Source organism: Rhinolophus ferrumequinum, chromosome 21 (genome assembly GCF_004115265.2).
Source record: "Rhinolophus ferrumequinum isolate MPI-CBG mRhiFer1 chromosome 21, mRhiFer1_v1.p, whole genome shotgun sequence".
Classification (NCBI taxonomy): domain Eukaryota; kingdom Metazoa; phylum Chordata; class Mammalia; order Chiroptera; family Rhinolophidae; genus Rhinolophus; species Rhinolophus ferrumequinum.
In genome coordinates this window covers 907,861-931,722 of record NC_046304.1, presented here as the reverse complement: position 1 = coordinate 931,722, position 23,862 = coordinate 907,861, and the positions used below count along the sequence as shown (strand labels likewise).

Genomic DNA, 23,862 nt, shown 5'->3' with positions numbered 1-23,862 from the left:
GGCACCGTAGTGAAAACACTGCTTTGGAAGTATGATTCCTGGTGTTTTCCCTTTGGGCACTGCTGACAGCCTCCTCAGCATTAATGAACTGTGTCCACACGACAGACCACACAGGCACGCCGTCCTTCTCACCCTTGCTTCACAGATGGGCCAGTGGGGCCAGCCAGGCAGAGTGCTCAGATGAGACCTGGAGCTGCTGGCTCTCTCTGCCCCGGCCAGCCAGGGCTGCTCCCCAGCCAGCAGAGGTACGTACTAGCTTCGCTGGAAAAGGACGAACATCGTCGCCTGCATGCTTCTAATTCTGAAGCACAGAGCTGCCCCTGTTGTAAGAGCTTCAGCAAGAGAACTCTAAATGGGCCTTCCATGGGCTTTGAATCCCAAGGCTGATGGAATCCAAGGGTGTCTAGGCTGATGCTGAACTCATTGCTCAAAATAAATTTTAGATCCATCTGATTTACTTGTACAGCTGAAAAAACCAAAACCTGCTCTCTGTGCCATGCTCAGTGACGTCAGCATGCCAACACTGAGGTGCTCCAGTGCTGTCAAAGGGAGATGCCGGCACCCCCACGCCAGATTCCTGAGCGTCTGCAAAGCAGCTGTTAATGACCCTCACAGGATGGCTCCACCCAAGCCGCCATTTCCATGAAAACGTCTGAACTGATCCCTCTATTCCATTCCTCCACTGTCAGGATGAAAACTGGGGCGAGACACTGCTGCCACTTAATCACCAGTCAACCAGCTGTCTCGCTCCTGCATTCCCCTTGTTATTAAAAAGAAATGCCCTGGAGCTTTAAGAAAGCATGATGACAAGCTGAATAATTCAAACGGAGCAGCAGAAGGGTGGTGGCAGTGGCTGGCCTGTTTTGCAATAGGTCTTTCCAGAAGATGCCAGCTGGAAGCTTACCCGCTGAGGTGTGTGTATGGGAGACAGAGCGTCCAAATCCGCCATCGGGAACTCGACGCCTTTCCTTTTCAGCTCCTCGTATATGTGCACAACACCTGTGAGGTCAGGGCTGCTTCGAAAGGCATCAGCCCACGCCTGGAGGACAAAACAGGCCCATTAGGAAGCGTTTCTCACCAAAGGCTGTCACGGTGCTTGAAAACCCAAAGCAGCCCAGGTTCTCTCTCAGAGGCCAACGCTCTCCTACACGCGAACGCAAATAGCGCTGCCCTCTCCAGCCAGCACAGCCACGATGCAGCTGGCACAGTCTTGGTTTTCAAGGGTGCTGCTGAGCGTGAACAAAACATAAAACTTAATTCAGCATGCAGTATTTCCTTGGAGAAGAGACAGAAGAATAACACCCAAGGTCTGTGGTGCATCCTACAACGCGGGCATCCCCCTGATCGCAAGGACACCACTTCCTGGTGATGTTTAGCTGAAGGGCGAGAAGGGGACGCCTTGGCGCCATGTCCCCGGCTGCCATCGGCCTCAGGTCTACAAGTACGTTCACCCCTGCCCTCTGCTCTGCTGAGCTCTCCTCAGGGGAGGCAGGAACCGTAGGCAAGCTGAGCAGAAGGGAAAGGAGAAAGTGACGTGTGAGTGGGAAGAAAGGCGGACACTAGGTTTCCTCAGTAGATGAGACAACGTTAAAGCCGAGCCCAGCCCGTCCTCTGGGATGGGAGAGCCCCGTGCTGCCTGCAATGTCAACGCTCACGTGCCCACATGGACGAATCCACTGGAAAGCATGACCACTAGATTCCCTTAGATGAAAAAGCAACAGAGAAGAAAAGACTGAAATATGAATAGATTGCTACTTATCACTGATTAATGAAAATCTTAAAAAATTAAAAAAATATATCCTGTTCTTTAGAAGTTACAGAATTATTTTTTAAAAAAGAAATATAGCCAAAGGGCTCCCCCAAAACGGGGCCCAGTTCTTCGAGCTGTCCCTGTCACCATACGTACCCAGAGTAGGCAGAGCCTCTGGCGCCCACGGTTCTGTTGCCAATTCTGTTGTCTCAAGCATTTAACTCCCTCTCTGGCTCCAGCCACACGTTCCAACCAATCCTGAGGCAGCCATGGTAACTCTATCTCTAACCAGCAGACCCATTTGAAGTGAAAAGGTCAGTTTCCAAAAAGCCTTGTTAATTACCACTGACCATCTCACTTACTACAAGCATTACCGTCAGCCCGCTTCCTCCAGGCACGTATTTGATTTGCATACTCAGGGACTTAAACACCAGCATCAGGACAGCCCCTCTGGGCACACACTTCCTTCTGGAGTCTCGGTGGGGAGGAAGGGCCTGGGGGGCCGTGTGAAACCAGCTGGAGGGCATCCCCGCAGGTGGCCTGTCCTTGGGAAGTGCCCCAGGGCCCTGTCCTCCCCCAGCTTCTTTGGCTGAAGCTACTTGGTTCAAACTCCAGCTGGGTCCTGTGACTCCAGCTTCAAAATGCACTATTAGCATTTAAGTTTAGGGCCTAAACTTGAGTGTCTAAGACTAGTTTCACAGCCTCCTGTGGGAGGCTGGGGAGAAAAAAGCACAACGGTCCTCCCGGGTGCCCCGTTAGGCCTCTATTTCCATGGGAGGACAAACAGCCCTTTTAATTCATCTCGCTCTGCATCCCAGCTAAATATGAGATAAGAAGAATGAAGATTAAAGAGCCATCATTCTTCTCTCCAGTCACTGGATAATTCTTGTGGTATCTGCCCAGTCAGGGAGTCAACAGCCCCTTCCTGCCACCCCCCTCCCCCGAGCACTAGGAAGGGAGGGGAAATACACATCCTAAGTTGGGCCAATCAGCTTCTTCTCCTAGGAGCTGGGCCCCAACCTGGGCTTGCTGCGCTGCTCTAGGCTTAGGTGAAACTGTCCTCTAGAGATTCGAGCCCTGGGAGGCAGCCACATGCCAGTTCAGGACCTGTGCAATCGGAAAGCTGCAGCTGACGTACTGAGAGCTGTACACATACAGAAAATCTGGAGGGTTTTCCTGGTCCTTTCTGTCCCTTCCCCAGGCCCAGTCACACTCCAGGGTTCTGGAACGCCCTACCTTGTCATGACAAACAGCCTAGGCGACCTGGAGTTGGCATCTGTTATTTACAACCAAGCAGTCTTGGCTAATCCACACCCTTCCCACCTGCCACTGTTTCAACCCCTGTATGGAACCCCACTGCAACTTGGGTGAGATGGCTGCTAACAGAACATATGTTCATGGCAACATTTTCTACCGATTCTGACGCCAACAGGGGAATGGGGTGTGGGGGGAGGGGCGCCTTTAAAGGAACAGTCATATGTAGAAACACAGAAGTAGGAGAAAGCCAGAGATGCTGTGTGCCTCTAGCATCTTCCTGGGACGGTGCCCAAATGCTGTGTTCCTGTCTTCTTTCCCAGCAGGTCATACCCTTGAAGGCACACACTGAGTTTCGCCCTTGCACAGAGAAACCAGTCAGTCAGCATTTGTCAAGTTAGAATGAATTCAGTCCTCACGGTTACTAAGCGTCCTTATTGTCATACTTCAGAGAACAGAGGAAGATGGCCACTTAGGCTGTCAACAGACTGAGGTGATAGTGATAAAGCAGGAACCCCTCTAGACAGCTGACCCAGCTGAGAATGGGGAATCCACTCCAGGGGAAAGACGGAAAACCTTAGGAGGTCTGGTCCGCTCTGGGTCCCCATCCTGAAGCCAGGAAGCCACAGAGGTGGTGCTGGCAGGCTGCCCTTTCAGAAAGCAGAGTGACACGTCAGTGCTGGCACCCTCTAACAGGTCCCTGTCACAGGTGCTGGCTGGTGAATAACCGAGTAGCCACCTCACTGCTCTTTATGTAATTCTCCCTTTTTCTGCCTGTGCCTACAGCGTTAGGGGGTTAAAAAACCCAGAGGAAAGTCTAATGAGGAGAAAAAAACGGAGAGGGGAGAGCAAATCATGCTTTTAGCTCCTTCATTCCTTTGGATTGTACACCAAACCTCAGACTAAAACCTTATACAAACGTGAACCATACCCTATTCGTTTCTGTTTTGACAGAAACAAGTTTTGAATCATCAAATTTCAGATCAATAAACAATTACCGATTTAAACTATGGTTCTGTTCTTTGGACAAAAGGAGGCTTCTGCTCCTGGGCCAGACTTCTGTTCCCAGGGACAGGGTCCCCAGAGAGCCACCCGTCCACACGGATAGTGGCCAAGGGCTGGGCCACCAGGTGACACCTCAGAGGATACCTTCCAAGAACATAACACCTCCAGCTCCCGCCACCCCACCCCACCCCACCTCCATCAGCTCGCTTTCTTCAGTGGAAAGAAAAACCTTCAGTGGAAAGAGAGTATTTTTAGATTCTATTGCTGGGCACAGTGGGGGCGAAGGGGGGGGCGCAAGTGAGGGAGAGAAGCAGGAGAGGCCTGAGAGCGCTGAGGTTCCTCTACCAGGATGACATCATTTCCGTTCCGGAAAACCATTTCAACGGAAGGCTGAGGGATGGCACAGACTGGGTGCAACCTTGTCTTCCCCACAAATGCGACTCAGCGCGAGGAAACAGACAGGAAGGCAGCCAAAGGCCAGCCATGAGAGCACGAGTAGGGTAAAACTAAAAGTTGCAGGAAGTTCAGACTGGGAGAGAGAGCGGTGACAGGCTGCCTGAAAGGTCGCTCCGCTCTCCACTATCTCCTCCCATGCTACGAGGGAGACGGCACGCGCCCACTGCAGGGGAGGCCCCAGCCCTCACACCTGAGTCGGGTAAGTGCTCCCAGAACTCCCTGAGAACAGGAAGCTGGGACTGACCCAACTCCACTTCCCAACACTGGGCTCCGAGGAGCGCCAAGAAATGTCCCGATAATGACGCTGGTGAAGAGACCCTCGTGGCTCTGGCACCCGCATACTTAGCTGGCCCTCTCTGCAGTCTAGCTGTGTTTATTTGAGGTCCTGCTGCCATTCATTGGCTGGCAAGAGAGCCAGCACGTCAATAAAAGAGCTAGTATGTCAACATGTCAATACAATCACCTTCTTCCTCAAAGTGCTTACAAAAGGTTGACAGGAGGCAGGACCTCTATATACTCACCAGGTGGGCTGGATGAAGAAGACACCGTGTGTTGGTGAGGATGTGAAGCAACGGAAACTCATGCTGGGGGGAGAACAGCGCTGAGACCGCCGCTGTAACCAGGCCTTCCCCACCACCCAGCCATTTCACCTCGGTATTAGCCACATCAAGTGGCTGATATTCAACCAGTTTTGACCAATACAGATGGCAGTTCCACACATTAGACTTACTGTATACCCAATAAAAATGAATACATATGCTCACCTAAAGACACGTGCTACATGCTCACAGCAGCATTTTTCATGATGGCCTAAACCTGAAAACACAAGTGTCCCCTGACAGTGGGAGAGAGAGATCAACTGGTGGGTTCACCCAGCAGAGCCAGCAGAGATGTGAGCCACGGGACACCCCGCGATGAGGCGAGGCCTACAACCGCAGCAAGGCCAGACTCACAGACACGACAGAGCGCGTGTGCAGAGGACACACAGACGAAGCTCAAGAACAGGAGAACCCATCCATTCGGTGAGAAGGCAGGCGGTGGTCAGCCCAGGGTGTAGGGCTTTTTGGGTGTGGGTCATATTCTGCTTCACAACATAGGGGCTGGTTACAAGGGTATGTTCAGTTTGTAACAATTTATCAAGTTGTATATACTTTTTTAATACACGATTTCCTGTATATATGTATGATTCAATGAAAAGTATAAGAAAAGAAAAGGCTGATCCTGGCTATCCTTTAGCCATTACGGAAGCCAAGCCATCTGCTCGCTCTGAATGCTGCCTGCTTTTCTGTGTTGGTTAGTCATGGCCAAAGAGGAAGTTCTTGAGGAAGCTGGACAGGAGGTTCAACCTGGACAGGAAGAACTCTCCCCAGGGAGGTCATCCAGCCCTCCTGAAAGCACCCCTACCTAAAGTCTCTTGCATTTTTCCAGCTGGTCCAGGGAGATTGGTCCAGGAAGGAGCCTGTGAGGCCCTGGAGGCCCATCCTGCTCGGGTCCCGGCCAGGCCAGCAGGGGGCGTCCTCAGAACGTGGGTAGGACCTCACAGGCCCCCGCGGGGAGGAGAAAGGCAGGAATGCAGATAAGGAGGTAGAAGCCCACAGAAGTCAAAATACCTGCCGAGGTTACATAGTGAGTCGACGCAGTGCTAGGAAGAGGTAATGACCCTGACAGGAGAGCTTCGGAGGTGAGGGCAGGGTGTACAGGGCTGGTGAGAGCCACCGGCCACAGCCAGTGCAGCCTCTGCCTGCAGCTGGGATCCCCACACAGTGCACAGGGGAAGCAAGCGCAGATAAGGAGCCTGGCAGCCACCCACCCACCAGGCCTGCTCACAGCAAGTGCTCTTTCCAGATCTGACCCCAGACAGACCTTGCCTGCGGCCACTGCAGCTTGCACAGTTCAGGTTGGGATGGCCTGTCTTTTGTGAGAAAAAGGCACTATTCGTTTCCCTGACATCAAATACTGGGGCAGATGAGGCAGGAGAGTGTACTGGGGAAGTCCCAGAATGAGGGGCTGTTGGGGTGCAGGTGGGGGTGGGGAGGGTAGTGGGTGAGGTGATGTGTGTGTGTGTGTGTGTGTGTGTGTGTGTGTGTGTGTGTGTGTGTGTGAGAGAGAGAGAGAGACAGAGAGAGAGAGAGAGAGAGAGAGAGAGAGAGAGAGAGAGATGCCCGGGGGACAGGAAGAAGGAAAAGGCACTACCCAGGAAGCAGGCTCTGCTGTCATCCACACTCCCCCGTCTTCGAGCTTCAGCAACTGCATTCATCTGTTCATTAAGGAAAACAGCGTACTGAACACCTACTCCACAGTCAGCTGCTCCAGAGCCTGGGGATAGGAGCCCCCGGGTTCTCAGGGAGCTGAGTGAGGCGGATGACAGGAAAGTGAGCAGGAAGTACTTGAAGCCCATAAAAGAGGGTGACTGAAGAGGGAGAATGTGTGGTGTGTGCTGTAAACCGTGGTGGGAGGCCTGAGGGCTGTCTGAATGATGGAGAGGAGTCACCTGCCCCAAGAGCTGGGGATGACTTGCAGGTAGAAGGTGCAGGTGAAAAGCACAAGGCCTGTAGGCGCGCTGACTCGCGCCCCTCTGCTCCCCGGCCTCGGCACCACCCCTTGGTCACACCGCCCCTGCCTTTTCGGCTCCACTCCCACCCTGGCTTGGTCTCACCTCTGCTCTTGGCTCCTGCAGGCGCTTATTTCTCCTCCACCACGGCACGAATCACCCCACATTACCTTCTACTCTGTCACTGGGCGCTCCGTCTAAAGGCTACATCGGGCTGTGTGCACCCAACTCAGGCATGTTCAATGGCTCCCCACGGCCCGAAGGACGAAGCACCAACTCCTCGGTCTACGTGGCCCACAAGCCCTGACCATCCTTCCAGCCTCATTTCCTGGCCCCGGACATTCTTTATTATATTCTGTTCTCTACGTGATAGTTTTAAAACATCCTCTTCTCCTTAAGAGGTGCAGCTTAATTCCTCTACTTTTGAGGATGGACCTGGTGACTCCCTTCTAACAAACAAACTATGACTGAAAAGATGGTGTGTGACTTCTGAGTCTCGGTCTCAACAGGCGCTGCGGCTTCTCCCTCACTCTCTTGGATCGCTCACTCTAGAGAAAACCAGCTGTCTTATCACAAGGACACTCAACAGGTCCAACGTGGCGAGAAACTCAGGCCTCCTACCAACAGTCGGCGGGAACTGAGGCCGCCTGCCAACAGCCATGTGGGTTGGCCACCTGGGAAGGAGCTTCTCCAGTTGAGCCTTCAGATGAGGCGACCCCGGCCAGCATTTTAACTGCACCCTCATGAGCTCCCAAGCCAGAATCACCCAGCTGACCTACTCCTGAGTTCCTGACTCACAGAAACTACGAGATAATAACTATTTGTTGTTTGAAGCTGCTGAGTTTGGGGGGAATTTGTTACATAGCAATTACAATGAATACATCGCAAATGTATCCCCCCCTTGTTGGTGCTTCTGGGCCTTTGCACATGCTGCTGTCTTTGTCTGTGATACTGCCACACTCTGAGCTTTCCAGCAAGCTCCTCATCATCCTCAGGGTCCAACAGAAATGTCACCTCCTCACTGAATTGCTCCCCTATTCCCGTCTGACCCAGAGCTGGCCCTTGCCCTGTGAGTCACCAGCCATGGATATGGCTCTCACATGGCCCTTCCTACTCCACGTCGTCCCTGATGGCTGAGAGGCCTGTCAAGGCCCCACCTGTGGGCAGCGGAGGGCCAGGTACCCAGAAAACTTCAGTGAAGGCTGTCAACTGGCTGGAGAGCCACTGCTTAGGGTTTCATTGCCATGGGATGAGTGTAAAAATGAAGTATTTTGCAACAGATGTCTAAACCCAGAAGCCTCTATTCTTTTCCCCACGTGATGGGCCAGCATGGGGACTCATTGAGTAGAGACCCCATCTGACTCTGTCCCAGTGACCTGGCCAAGAGGAGCGGACGTACCTGGATCAGAGCGAGCACCTTGTCCTGTACGATGGTGGGAGGGTTGTTCTTGGGAGAGATGATTTTGACCAGAACACTGTCAATGAAATCTCGGCTGGCCACGAGGATGTGGAAGCGGTGGCCGCAGTTCTTCACACATGTCTCCAGCACCTGATGTGCAGGGAAGGAAAGAGGTCACCACAGTGGGAGCCGGGAGCCACAGGGCACTGGGGGCAGCCGAGTTTCCACTCCCCCTTTCCTTCTCCCGGATCATTCTTTCTAACAGTCTTCTTTCAGCCAAACCTAAATGGCACAGGTACCCTCACCCTCTAGCTCTCTCATTCCTCGGGGATGAGGGCAGCCCCTTGCTGACTGAAGTCTTCAGTCCCTGCACAATAATCAGGCAATTAGTTGGTAATTGAGGCACCAGTTTTGCATGAGAAGGATGCTGTTGTTTCAATGGGATCAAAATGACTGAGTGGTCCCTGAAAATTAGCATTTTAACTCCTCTCTCTGGGCTTCTGGATGTGAGGCATTAGCCAATGGGACATATGCTCTGTCACAAGTGAAGGCTGCTGTGACAGCCTGAATTACCCAGTGAGTTATTGGCCCTTATCTGTGAAGAAGCAAGCAAATACACACAAACACACACACACTCACGCACACCTCAGAACCCTTCTGCAAGTAAAATTGACAATGACAAACAAAGTCCCACCCTTAATAAATGGTTTGTGGGCCTCCACTGCCAGTCAGCCGTACGGTCCAGGCACGGTTCAATCCCTGCCCTCTCCTTCCTTGCCTGGAAAAATGAGTTACACAGGTCTTAACCGTTCAGAAAAGCACGGCATGTGTGGGTTCTGGCCAGATGGCCAGTGGGGGCTTCAATCTCAGCCCCACCACTTTCTCCCTTTATGGTTCAGGACATTTGTCGAGTCCTTGACTTCCTCTTCTGTAAAGGGGGCACATGAGCGCCCCCTGCAGGGCTGCAGTGAGGAGGAGAGAGTATGTGTAAAGCACCGAGCACAGTGCCCTGCACAGGGGAGGGGCCAGTAAATGAGAACTATGATAACACGATTACATCCAGAAGGCTACATACGGTACACACGTGAGGAAAGGGGGAAAGGCCCCCTGGAATTCAGAGATATCAATTAGAGGGTCTCTCCAGTCTTGAACGCAGCTTTCTGAATTTCTTAGCTCTCTGTAAACCAACCCATATGATTACCTGGCCCTTCCCATGCCAGCACCCCCAGTGCCACAGTCGACCACTGGGGAAAGCCTCCTTGGAAGTCCGGCACCAGTAACAGGGAACACCTCTGACTGCCTCAGTTACCCTCATTTGCCCAAACTGACCTGACCACTGGTTACCATATGCAGCCTTTCCACAGGCTGGGCTTACCAACTAGGCATCATCTTGACAAAGCACAGTCAGAAAGAAACGTCCCTAACCCTGACCTTCACTGTGAGGGCTTCTTTCACATTATGTATACCTTCATTCAATTCTTACAACCAATTCTCTTTAAGTGGCTTTTAGGTTCCCATTTTCTCAGCGTTAGGAGGCTTAGAAAGGTGAAGAAACCGACCCAGGTAAAAGCTGATGGTCAGGGCCAGATGCAGGATGGAACCCCAACCACCCTTCCTTGGAGTGCTCGTCTCTGCACCCCCGGCGAGGCCTTCACTCCCTGACGGCGCCCCTGCAAGAGACGACAGGCAACGTGCGATGGACTTCTTGTTCCCTCATTTGTCCTTGAAATAGCACTGAAAGGTGGCTCATCTGCCTCATCTGTCCTCTCATTGGACAGATGAGGGAGCTGAGGCTTGGAGATGCCAGTGAGCTCACAGCGGAGGCCAGAGCTGGACATCGCCCAGGGCCCGCAGGTCTGCACCACTCATCACTGTTCCCTCCTCACCCTGTCCGCCCCAGAGGCGGCTTCTGGGTTCCGCTCGGCTTGCCCAGGAAGACTCCAAAGCTCAGCATCCTCGGCCCACTGAGGTTTTTTCCTCTTTTTCTGCTTATGCTGGACTCCAGGTGACCATGAGGTAACCAGCATTGTCTCACAGTGACCCACAGAGACTGCCAAGATGAACCACAGCAGCTGTTCCTGCCCTCAAAGAATTCAGTCGTCCTTTTTAGGATCTTCTAAACCCTCCTCCTAACTTTCCCGATGCAGGCAGTGGGCTGCTGGGGCCCAGGTAGGTGGCAAGAAGCATGTTTTACTTCATGAGGAGCAGGAGGAAAGGAAGGACAGGAGGCTGGGGAGAACAGGTGTGGTGGGAAAGAACGCGGGAAGAGAGGAGCAGGGAGCCTGAGGCGGCGGGGTGGCTGAAGCTCTGCCCCCGAGCTCACGGCAGCTGTGGGCCAGGACGCACTTCTCACCCTCAGAGAGCACATCCTTCACTTTCCTGGCAGCAGACTTTAAAGTCAGAAACTCTGGGGCTCGGACACAAAGGCTTGGAAATGCCTGGACACAGGTAGCATGTGCTACAGAGCCGCCCCGAAGCCGAGCAGAGCAGGAGATACAGGAGGTCCTCCCTGACTAGCGAGGGAAGCCCAGCGGTCCACGTTAAGCCACTGTACCAGAAGGGCCTCTGGAAAATCTGTCCCTGTGGGTTGTAGGACAGGAAACACACAGCGGCAATTTTCCAGAACGCAGCCAAAGCCCACAGAGGAAGCAATCAGTGCCTCCAAGCGATCAGACGTTCCCAGTCCGCACACGAACGCCAAGCAGACAGCCCGCAGCACCTCTGACTAACTCCTGTTTTGGGTAAATTTTAAGTTGGTGCAAAAGTAACTGCGGTTTTTGCAATTATTTTTAACCTTTTAAACCGCAATTACTTTTGCACTAACCTAATATTAACAATCTCGGTGTGTACAGACACGAAGGGAGGAAGGGCCCACAACGAGCAGGAAACTGAGACCGACTACTAAGGTAAGTGAAGATGAAGACAGAGAAGCCATAAAGCAGACATGAGACTACACGACATGTGCCAGGCTGGAGCCTTCGGTGTAGGGACGAGGGAGCTGCACATTTTACAAGTCCCCCAAAGGCATCGCTGGATTTGCAGTGAAGACCTGACACTAAAATGAAAATTAAATTAAATACTTAGGAATAAATTTAATCAAGGCGGTGAAAGATCTGCACCCTGAAAATGATAAAACACTGATGAGAGAAAATGAAGAACACACAAATAAATGGAAAGATATCCCGGGTTCATGGATTGGAAGAAATTAATATTGTTAAAATGTCCATACTACCCAAAGCTATCTATAGATTTCACAGAAAGAGAAAAGGCAAATCTAAAAGTCATATGGAACTACAAAGAACCCTGAACAGCCAAAGCAATCATAAGAAAGAAGAATAAAGCTGGAGGCCTCACATTGCCTGATTTCAAACTATACTGCAAAGCTCCAGTCATCAAAACAGCATGGTACAGGCATAAAAATAGACACATAGACCAATGGAACAGAATCAAGAAATAAACTCATGCCTATGTGGTCAACTCATATTTGACAAGGGAGTCAGGAAGATTCAATGGAAGAAAGGAGAATCTCTTCAATAAATGGTGTTGGGAAACTGGATAGCTACATGCAAAGAATGAAATCAGACCCCTATCTTAACATCACTTACAAAAATTACCGCAAAATCGACTAAAGACTTAAATATAAGATCCCAAACTGTAAAACTGCTGAAAGAAAACATAGGGAAAAAGCTCCTTGACATTGAGCTTGGCAAAGTATTTTTTTGATATGACACCAAAAGCACAGGCAACAAAAGCAAAAATAAACAAGTAGGACTGCATCAAACTAAAAGGCTTCTGCACAACAGAAGAAACAGTCAGGAAAATAAAAAGGCAACCCACAGAATGGGAGAAAATATTTGCAAACCACCTATCTGATGAAGGGTTCATATAAAATATATAAGGAACTTATACAACGTAATAGTAAAAAACAGAAACAAAAAAAACCAAAACCCCCAAAAACCAAAATATAATTCTATTTAGAAATGGGCAAAGGACTTAAATAGACGTTTTCCCAAAGAAGACATATAAATGGCCAACAGATACATGAAAAGATGCCCAACATCACTAATTGTCAAGGAAACACAAATCAAAACCACAATGAGATACCACCTCACATCTATTAGAATGGCTGTCATCAAAAGGAGAAGACAGCAAGTGTTCGCCAGAATGCGGAGAAAAGGGAACCCTTGTGCACTCTTGTTGGGAATGTAAATTGGTGTGGCCACTATGGAAAACAGTAAGAGGATTCCTCAAAAAATAAAACTAGAACCAGCATATGATATGACCCAGAGATTCTACTTCTGGGTATTTATTTGAAGACAATGAAAACACTACCTCGAAAAGATACCTGAAACCCCCGTTCACTGCTGCATCATTCACAATAGCCAAGACATGGAAACAATGTAAGTGTCCATGGACTAAAGAATGGATTAAAAAATGTGGTATATGCCATATACAAGAAAATATTCAGCCATAAAAAGGAAGGAAATCTTGTCTTTGTAACAACATGGATGGACCTTGAGGTCATTATGCTGAGTGAAATAAGTCAGATAGCGAAAGACAAACAGACAAATATTGTATGTTCTCATTTGTACACAGAATCTTAAAATGCTGAACTCGTAGAAGGAGAGACTAGGATGGTAGTTCCAGGGGCTGGGGTGGGGAGAAGGAGAGACGACGGTAAGAGGGTACAGACTCCCAGCTAGAACATGAGTGAAGTCCTGGAAATCGAAGGTATAGCATGGTGATATAATTAACAATACTGTAGTATACACTTGAAAGTTATTAGGAAAGTAGATCTTAAATGCGATCAATACCACACATGCACACAAAAAGGAAATGATGTGAGGGGATGGAGGTGTTAACTAACGCTGTGGTAACCATGTTGCAATATGTATGTGTATCAAATCATCACACTGTACATCTTACACTTATATGTGTTATATGTCAATAACACTTCAAGAAAGCTGGGGGGAAATACTACTACTAAATGAGACCTGACCATCAGGAAAGGTGAAACGAGGCCGCCCTGCTCTGCTGTAGGGAGGAAGTAAAGGCAGAGGGCACTTTAGAAAGATTTCCATCTGGTACGGTTACCACGAAGTTAGGCACAGACAGCGGTGCATCTCAGATACCAGGAGAATGTCCTGGCATGTTCGAGTTCATTCCCTACTGATTTTAGTTCCTTAAAACAATTCATTTGGGGTACCCTCTGGGTGCTCTGGGTTTTGTGAATGTGGTGGTTCAAATTGAGAAATTTCTGAGGAAAAAACCAAAGGCTTTCAACTCCCTATTTCTCAACCGGTCTTTTGCTCCTTTATTATTCAAATCCCAATTCTGTGGCAGAGAGAACTCTCCTAACAAAGCTTGGGTTCTCAATTGGGCAAAAAATCCAAAGTTTCTGTTTTTAAAGGATACATGTTATAGCAGTTTTGAATAAATAACAAACCTACATAGAAGCCCAGCGCTGACCTGTAACAGTTTCCATTATAAGAATTCACTGTGGCCCAGATTTTGCCAAATCTGAAAAACTGTTAACTTTCAAGACAAAAATAACACCTGAAGTTGTCCCTTTTAATTTTCTGACACCTTAAGGAAGGGCAAAAACCTGGTCTTTCCTTTCTGAAAGGAGTCACTTGGCTGACATTTTCAAGAGCGTCCCAAAATTAATCAGTTTTTATTCCGTAATCCCCAGCTGGGTACGTCACTAGCTGGGAAGTCAGGCAAACCCCTAGACCTCTCTGAGCCTCAGTTTTTTCATCTCTTGAGGGGGATGGTGAAGCCTGTTTTGGAAGGTTATTGTAAACATTTGCATTAACACGTGAAAAGCACAGCAGAGGGCAGGTACTCAGTGGAAGTGAGCACTTTATAGAGGAAACTGACATGTCATGTCAAGAAGCAGCTGGCCTAGAGGTCTGACGTCAGGTTGGTAGCCCAAGGGAGACCCACACCCAGGGCTCTGACTTCTCTGATTTGGGCTTCTGTGCTCGTCAGTGCTGCTCATGCCTTATCTTCTGCGGGAATATACCAGATTGAAGCTGATGTCCCATCTCAGAGAAGGTAGGAAAACCCAAGGGGACTACAAGAAGGCTGCACTGGACTCCAGCGGCACCCACACCAGAGGCGGTGCTGAGCGACAGAGGGAAAGGCCTGTGAGTGGGGCACGGTCGGGAGCACGCATTTTCCCACGTTCCCTCACTCCCAGGAGGGCAGCACTCACTGTTAATGCCAGCATCACTTCTCTGTAGTTTCGGTTCCCATTAAGCCGCTTCTTCAGGGCTCGGATGGCATCCTTTGGCCTGGAGAAAAGGACACATGAAGATCCTTGCAAATGACACGTTGGGGCACGCTCGTGCAGAGTCCCCCCCCCCCCCGCACCCCGCGTGTGAGAACCAGCACACATACAAGGTTATTTGCTGCAGCATGTCTGTAAACGTGAAAGACTGGAAACAAACTAAATAGCCATCAGTATGAAACAGGTTAAATTAAATCATGTCTATCCATACGATGGAATACTATGCAGCTGAAAAAAAGAATGGACCACTCCTTACGCACCGCTTGGGAGCAAGCTCAAAGATACGTGAATAGAGCCATCAGCATGCAGAGCAGTGCATGTGCTACCCTTGGAGTTATAAAGGACAACAAGTACATACATAGGACACATGCCAACATAGGGAAGAGTCTCTGAAAGCAGCCACAAGAAGCTGGTACCTATGGCTGCCCCTCAGCAGGGGAGCTGGGTGACAGAGTGGGGAGAAAGGTTTTTCACTGCATGGTCTATTTGCAACTCTTTTGAATTTTTGTATTATTTATGCAAATATTATTTATCCAAAACAATCACTAAGCTGGAAGAAACCACAGAGAGAGACAGAGAGAGACGTCCGGGCCCGCACTTAGGCCTGCTCCTCCCAGCTCCACGGAGCTCCTTTTCCCCTGAGAAAACTTAACTTTTCTTAAAACCCAAGGAATTGTATGCTTTTAAGTGATGGATCTGATGTGGCATCCCAGAGAGAATCTCACAGAACTACAGGCAGCCCCCAGTTTACAGGTGGGCCAGGTTCCAAAGCTCACTCATAGCTGATGTTTGGAACTTGGAACACATTCACTAAATCAGCGCTGGATCTGGGAGTTAGGGTCCCCAGCCGGCCCCCCAAGAGCACCTGTTACGTGCAGTGCCTGACGGGTTAATCTATTCTAAGGCAGGATTCACCAAAGGTGTGGGACTCAGAGGCACCTCGGACACGAAGCCCTGTGCCCTGGTGCCCCATCACCTGCGCCGGGGAGGCCCCAGTCTGGCTGCAGGCCTGCCTTTCGCTCTCACGAGTGGGCTCCCGCCTCCTACAGATGGACACGTCAATATATCTGGGTCTTTCCAAGGCTGGAAGTTGGTCAGTCAGGGACCTCCTGTTCCTCCAGCTCTGAAATATTTATGATCTATTTAGCAATCGAAAAAGTCCTTTCAAATGTGTGTGACGAAGCTGAGGGAAAGGAGGGCGGACGCTCTGCTAATCAGCCCAATTTAGACAGAAAGACGCAGTAGTAAGGCAAGCTCTAGAAGAAATTTAAAAATACTTGAGACCTGTTCCCATTCCCAATTTGAAATATGGCTGCCTGCAGGAATGAACTCTTGGCTCCCGAGTACAAGGGCGGATAGGATGAGGCTCTCGGGACAGGGGTCCCTGCCAAGTGTGTTTGCAGTATGGCTGCAGTTTCCAAACAGGAATGCTGATTTCTGCAAATATGGGACTTGACAAGCTCTCGGCTTTGAGGACTGCTTCTGGACTCGAGCTGGTGAAGGTCAATGGCTGCTGGCAGGAGCACGGATCGGTTTCCTCTCTCTCAAGGGCTCTGCCAAGCCACAGTTAGCCCTGACCCACGGCTGCCATCCCTCTCAATCTAGTCTTATTCCTCTCCCCTTGAACTTCCATGGAGCAGAAAAATGGGAACGACCTCCACGGGCTGCCAACACTTATAGCTCACAGAGCATAGCACACTCAGAGCTCTCCTGGTGTGGGGGTGATGGTGGTCGAGGGAAATCAGAGAGTCAGCAGGCTCCTGGGCTGCAGTTAAAATGAAAATTCATTCTGGGGAAGTGCTGCCTGGGAGTGACTGGGTGAGCACAAAAGCAAGTATTTATCTCTCTCCCTGGGGGAGAAGCTTCAGAGAGCAGGATCAAAAGCATGTCAGAGGAATTGCAAAGTTTCAGAAAGCAGCAGCAGACTTGACAGCATGGAGCTGGAAACTGGGAGAAGGAGAGAGGGAGGAACCAAGATGGAGCAGGAAGAGCCAGGAGGGAAGGACACTGAGACGCTCGGACGCCCCGGCAGCTTTCGGAGGGAAGGCCAGCCCCTAGGGCAGCCCCCAGGGCCTCAGCTCTGGCCTCTGGGCCATCGTCAGCCTCCCCACGCTCACCTGCGACCGACACTCATAGGAGCCCTCTCTCCGGGCATACTGACTTCCCACGGTCCTTGGGCTGCAGAAGCGCCACTTCCGGGACGCTGCCTCCTCCTTCCCGGCTGAAGGACGTGGCTGCCCTCCCTCAGCTTGAACGCCTCCTCTCCCCCCTCCCCGGCTGCTATTGCTCCATTTCATTGGTTACCCCTCTGCGCCCCTTCCATCTCAGAGGCTGGGGCACCCACAAAGCTTCAGCGAGCTGGGGAAGGGCTGCAAATGGTCCTGACCACCACCCAGATCAGTGGATCGTCATCAGAGCCACACATCAGAACCGGACAGCACTTACCAAGTCCGTGCACCTGGGCCCTGACCAGGTGGCGTGAGTGAGGCCTGGTAAACAGGGTAAAACACTCCTGCACAGGCTACTCAGCCAGGCACGCCTAGCTAACGACCCGTGATCCAGGCCACGAGGGACTGCCACTCAAGGCCTCTGGCTGGAGGTGACCTGGACATTAGGGAAAGCCCAGGGAGGGGCCTGTGGGGCGCCCAGCAAGACCCTGGCCTTCCAGAGGTAGAGCTTTGAATAAATCAAAGAAGTGCAGGCAGAGCGTCCGTCCGTGGGGGGAGCCGGCCTGTATCCGGCATCTGCCTGTCCTAGCCATGGTGTGCGATTTCTGGCAAGTGACCAAACCACTCTGAGCCTCAGTTTCCTCAACGTTGCTAGGACTGTCCCTACCTCCTAGGGCTGTTGGTGGGAGGCGGGATGGGCTGGTACAATCCAGGGCTCAGGACAGGGGCCTGGCACGTGGCAAGTGCTCGGAGAATGGCAGACTGGGTAAGGGCAGGGAACCCACAAGGTAGGTACTATTGGTCCCCCCACTTGTTAATGAGGAAACAGACACAGAGAGATGAAGTCGCTCACCCAGGGGCACACGGCAAGTGAGTGGGGAACCTAGGATTGCAGCCCAGGCTGGTGGCGCCAGGCCCCAGGCCCCTAATCCCACTGCCCCTTCCTAGGGTGACACACTGCCCCGCAGCCTGCGTGGCCACCTGCCTCCCCTCACGTGGCTCACAGAAGGCTCCACATGGGCACCACCTCCTCCAAGAAGGCTTTGCGGCTGACGGCCCCATGCCCAGCCAGCGGCCACTGCTCTAGTCTCCCTCTTGCTAGCTGTATAAGCTTCTTTCTCAGAGCACTTGTCACGCTGTGTTATGATTCTGTTCACATGCCTGTGTTCCTCATAGGGACCTCATTCATTTATTCACTTATTTAACAAATGTTTGTCAGGAGCCAATTATGTGTGTGCCATGCTAGGTGCTGGGGACAAAATGGGGAGCAAAACAAAATTTCTGCCCTCATGGAGTGCACAGTCTAGGGGGCTTTGGGGATGAGACAGACACTCTAACAAATGTCACACAAATGTGTCAGTTTCCACTGTGATGAGTGTGAGTATAATAAAGGGTATTGTGAAATCACATAATGGGGGACTTGTCCAAATCAGAAGGAGGCGTGTCAGGGAAACCAGGTTGGAACTGAGATGCAGTGAATGATAGAACTAGTGAAAGGGAGAGGTGAGGCGGGACAGAAGGAACACCAGGTCCAGAGCCCAGAAACAGGAAGGAGTGGGCAGGGAGCCAACCGTTAGCCAGTCCTGTGGGGAGAGGTTCTGACAGGCATCTCACAGCAGAGGCAGGGACAGGAACTGCCCGGCAGGCGAGTGCTGAGGGACTGTCACGGAAAATGCAGGAAAGGAGTGTGGGCCACTTCAGAGGAAGGAGCCTGGAGGATTGTGAGAGCAGCTGGCCCAGCTCTCAGACCCCGGAAGGAGGCCTCCTTCCCTTTGGAATGTGCAGCCTCCATTCACACATTGTATGCATGGCCCTCATTGGTGGAGAATTACAAACCGGGTACAGGGGGCTAACGGGTGAGGACAAGGGGAGAGGACCCCAAATGGAATAGCAGGTTATCCTGCAGGGCTTGTGAAGGACTTTCACCCTGAGAGAAGGCTTCTTAGCAAGAGAGTGCTTCTGAGTGCTGAGTTTCTAAGGGCCTCTCTGCTGGCAGCACACAGAATGGACAGCGGGATGGGGGCAAAAGTAAACGGCCTGCCCAAGAGGACGGCCCTCTCTACAGGGTGATGCAAGAAGAAGGCGCTTCACATCCTGACCAGCTTTCAGGACTGTTGCAGACAGGTCCTCCCCACCCCTTCCCTGCATACCCAGACCCCTTGTACCCCCACTGCACTGCCCTCTTCATGCCATCCTTGGCCACACGGCACGTTTTCTCCTCTCCTGCCATCCTGGAGGCTCAGCCCCAAGGCTGCCCCTCTAGGCGGCATCCCCACGGCCTTTCCCTCTGAGTCTGCAGCCCTGGGCACATGCCTCGGCCACAGCCACGACCACGGCCCATCTGGTCCTGCCCTGTGAGTGCCTTGGGAGCAGCCGTGCTGCACTCATTCACCTTGGCATCTGGAACCAGCTGGGCCTCAGCCATGGTCAGTAAATGTGGCTGAATAAGTGGCATCTGAGGGGACGTGAGGAAGAAAGGAACGCAAGTGGGTCTGCAGGAAGACGACCAGTGTGAGCCCAGTGACATGGGTTAGGACCGTGGCGTCCCAATTGCAGAATCGCTCATGTCCAGCACAGGCCACTGCCCAGCTCCGGACCCCTCTGTGCCAGCACCCCCTGGAGGCGTCCCTGGCAGCTCAATCTGAAGGATTTTAGCTGAACTGCTGATCTCTGCACCCCCAGCCTGCTCCATCCCTGTTATTCGTGACTTTTCTCATGCCCATGTCGGCACGTTTCATTGGTTCCCCTTCTAAATCTACTCAGGATCTGATCATTTTCTCACTGTCTCCCCCGCTGTCACCCCAGTCAAAGCGCCCATCGTCTCACACCAGGATTACCCTGATGACCTCCAACCACCTGCTCCATTTCTGCCTTGGCCCAGCCCCGCCCCCACCCCCAGACAAGCCACTGTGAACATGGCAGCCAGAGTGACCTCTTTAAAATGAAAGCTGGACATGCCGCTTCTCTGCCCGAATCCTCTGAGGGGTTCCCCGTCCTCTGAAGTCAAGCCCGAGGTCCTGCAGTGCCTGTGTTATCGGGATCCCCGACATCTCTGATCTCACCCCGGCACCTCTTCCTCGCACACTCTGCTGGGGCCCCACTAGCTTCCTTGTTGTTTTTCGCACTCATCAGACACCTCTGTCCCGGGACTTCTGTGCTTGCTGTTTCCTCTGCTGGAAAGTTCTTCTCTGGTATACTCGTCACATCTCACCCACTCATCTCCTCATCTCCTTCAGGTCTTGGCTGAAGGTTACGCTCGGCGACACGTTCCTTGATCACTCCATGTACAATGGCTCATTCCCACTTCTCCCTCCCCAGGTTTTTTCTCTCCAGGGAAATGTCACCGGCTGACCACGTTACGTGTTCTAGTTTTGTTGTTCATGGCCTGCCTCCCCACTCGGCTCCCCAAGGGGAAGGAGTCTGTCTGTTCTGTTCACCTTGTGTCCCCAGGACTTACTCACACTAGCCTGGCACAAGGTCGTCACTTAGTACAGATTTGCTCAATGGAAGCAGGAGCAACCTTGAGAGGCTGGTCCCTCGTTTATCCATGACAAGGCAGTAAGTGACAGTGTACTGATGCAAACTCACGGCGGCCTGCCCTCTCTGGAGATGGCTTAAGACGGTGTGGTGACGTAACTTGCCTTTTCATGGCGTGGACAGAGGGCCCAATACAGACTACTTTGGAAGAAGCCTCAGTAGCACGCAGCTGTAAGGCAGCAGGCAAGGCTACCTGGCGCACAGCAGTGAGAGCAGACCCGCAGCACGGGTGGCCCCGAGGTGGCCTGTGGGGAAAGCCCACCGCCATCAGACACCCCCCGCTGCTCGGGGCCGCACGCTTCCTCTCTCACTGCCGGCCTCCTCTATGGACACTGGGTGCTCTGACCGCAGGGGCACCGTCCAGCAAAGCAGGGCCCACGGCCTCATAGCTGCGACCGGGAGGCAGAGGTCGGCCGGAAGGGCGAGACCAGCGCAAGACCACTGGGATCAAGGAACCAAGCAGCTTCATTTTCACTTGTGATTAAAAGCAGGTTATTAAAGAGGCTGCCGCGGCTCTAACTCAGCACTGCCTTTGGGGAAGTGGGGGCAGAGCAGATGGAAGAGGAAAGATAATTGAGAGTGTCAGCGTAGTAAATGCCAAGGCAAACAGACTGAAAACAAAATGAAAAATAAAACCCCGACGGCCAGCCGGCCGAGCGACACGCAGGAGCCGCCGAGCTCAGGGCGCGGCGGCGGGACACACGTACCCTTCCTCCGTCTCGTTGATGATGTCGCAGATCTCCATGTTCAACGTCCAGTCCTCGCTTGGCAGGGAGCCATCTGTTGCCTTTTCTGTAACGTCAGACAGAAAAGTGGTTAACATTCTCCTGGAACAAGGGGGTCCTGGCGGGAAACAGGAGGGACCAGAACCACCACATTCTCCTCCCAAGCAGCTGGGTTGAGCCAACAGAGCGGTTCTGGGGGTGCTGCTTTCACAAGAGAACACCCAGCAAGAGATCTGGGCCTGACGACTGATGGCGTAACACTGTCCTTCACTCACCAGACTCCGGACTGGACAGCTCCTCATAGGCCTAAGCTATTAAAAATCAGCCCAAACACATGCTGGAGTCAAATTACCTGGCTTTGAATAGCTCCACCACTTATTAGCTATGTGACCTCGGGCAAATTACTTAACTCCTGTGTACCCCATTTCCTGATTTGTAAACTAGTGACAATAGTACCTGCCCCACAGAGCTGGTATGACAATTAATGGGTTAATATACACGGAAAGCCCTTGGAATAGAGCCTGGCACAGAGTCAGTACTATTAGGTATTTGCTATTATAGTTATTAAAAATCAACTTCAGTCGTTAAAACTACATCTCAGGTAAGGGGGAGCTAGAGGCACATCACTTTTTAAGTCACAGCTGGGTACGGTGTTGGGTGCTTCGCGCACAGTATTTTATTTCATCGACAAAATGACTTCCTGACCATTCAATGGGAAAGGACAGTCTTTTCAACCAATGGCGCCGGGAAAACTGGATATCCACATGCAAAAGAATGAAACTGGACTCTTAACCTTCACCATAGACAAAAATCAACTCAAAATGGATAAAAGATGTAAACCTACAAGCTAAACTCTTAGAAGAAAACATAAAGGAAAAGCTTCATAACATTGGCTCTGGTAATGATTTCATGGATATGACACCAAAAGTGCAGGCAACAAAAGAAAAAAATAGATAAATTGGACTACATAGAAATAAAAAAAATTCGTGCATCAAACGACACAATCAACAGAGCGAAAAGACCTCCTACAGATGGAAGAAAATATTTGCAAATCACACATCTGATAAGGAGTTAATATACAGAATATATGAAGAACTCTTACAACTCAACAATAAAAAACAACCCAATTTAAAAATGGGAGAAGGATCAGAACAGACATTTCTCCAAAGAAATACAAATGGCCAACAAGCACATTTAAAAAATGCTCAATATCACTAAGGATTAGGAAAATGCACATCAAAACCACAATGAGATACCACCTCACACCCATTAGGGTGGCTGCTATCAAAAAAACAGAATGTAACAAGTGCTGGCAAGAATGTGGAGAAATTAGAACCCTTGTGCACTGTTGATGGGAATATAAAATGACGTAACTGCTATGGAAAGTAGTATGTCAGCTCCTCAAAACATTTCAAAAGAATTACCGTATGATCCTTCAACTCCACTTCTGGGTACATATCCAAAAAGCGGGGTCTCAAAGAGATATTTGTACATCCAGATTCATAGCAGCATTGTTCACAATAGCCAAAGGTGGAAGCCAGCCTCGTATCCATCAATGAATGAAGGGAAAAACGAAATGTGGGGTATCCATACAATGAAATATTATTCAGCCTTAAAAAGCAAGGAAACTGTGACACAGGCTACAACATGGATGGACCCTGAGGACATTATGCCAAGTGAAATGAGCCAAACAGAAAAAGGCAAACAGTGTATGATTCCACTTACATGAGGTACCTAGCACAGTCACATTCATAGAGACAGAAAGTAGAACGCTGGTTGCCAGGGGCGGCAGGAGAGGGAAATGGGAGTTGGTGTTTAATGGGTACAGAGTTTTAGTTTTGCAAGATGAGAAAGTTCTGGAGATTGGTTGCACCGCAATATGAATGTACTTAAGACTTAAAAATGGTGAAGATGGCAAATGTTATGTGCATTTTAACACAATTAAATTTTTTTAAAATAAAAATAAAAAAAGACCTCCTAAGGTAGGCCTTATTCCCCTCCACATTTAAAAAGAAGGAAAAGAGGTTCTGCAAGGGTACTTTCTGAAGCACCCTTTCTGAGGGTACTTGGTCGGTCAGGATCACACAGTTAAGTGGGTGGTTCCGACGTGCCATCTGCGGTCTGTCTGTCTCTGGAGCTGAGGCATTTGCCCCCACTCAGCAAAGGTTGAGTTGGGACCCAAAGGTCATTATCTTAGATGAATTCTAAAACTGCCCCATCCTAACTACTATTCATGAGAGGGATACCATCACTACAATTTTAACAAAAGCTTCATACAACTCACACTGATGCTCAAATAATAAAACAGACGACCTCTGTACGTGCTGGAGTGTCCTTGTTTTGCTGGATGCAGCTATGGAAAAGTGACACTTGATTTTCACATACATATTAGAACTCACACATCCAAACAAAGGCTGTACTTAGAAGCAGTGACAACACACTCTAAAAATATGGCTATTGCTCAAAATATTCTTGCAACAGTCTTCAGCTGGCATTAAAAAGCCTCATTGTTTTAATTTTTACCAAAACATATATATCCCCAATTTTTCACCCTCTTTGTTCATCACCCTTGGCACCCGAAGTCTACCCCATGAAGAAGCAAACCCACCGTCAAAGGGTGCGACTCCGCCTCAGACGAATGCCATGCACATGCCGACCTGGGCAGGGCACAGGGAAGGCTCTGAGATCCGCAGGTCCCTTCGCCCCAGCCCACAGAGGGTGCCAG

General features: G+C 50.6%; 1 protein-coding gene across 7 annotated transcripts in view; it reads right to left on the bottom strand.

The window, feature by feature from the left end:
- The window catches only part of TOM1L2 (target of myb1 like 2 membrane trafficking protein), a 105,925-nt gene that overhangs the window by 29,143 nt on the left and 52,920 nt on the right, over positions 1 to 23,862 (bottom strand). For all 7 annotated transcript variants that reach the window (XR_004421292.1, XM_033090089.1, XM_033090091.1 and 4 more), the window contains exons 2-5: positions 21,120 to 21,204; positions 14,633 to 14,711; positions 8,416 to 8,565; positions 905 to 1,039 (exon numbers count right to left, since the gene is read on the bottom strand). Coding sequence is in view for 6 of the 7 variants with exons in the window: in XM_033090089.1 (XP_032945980.1) it covers positions 905 to 1,039; positions 8,416 to 8,565; positions 14,633 to 14,711; positions 21,120 to 21,204 (449 nt within the window). In the remaining variant the exon portion in view is untranslated. The remainder of the gene's footprint in view (positions 1 to 904; positions 1,040 to 8,415; positions 8,566 to 14,632; positions 14,712 to 21,119; positions 21,205 to 23,862) is intronic.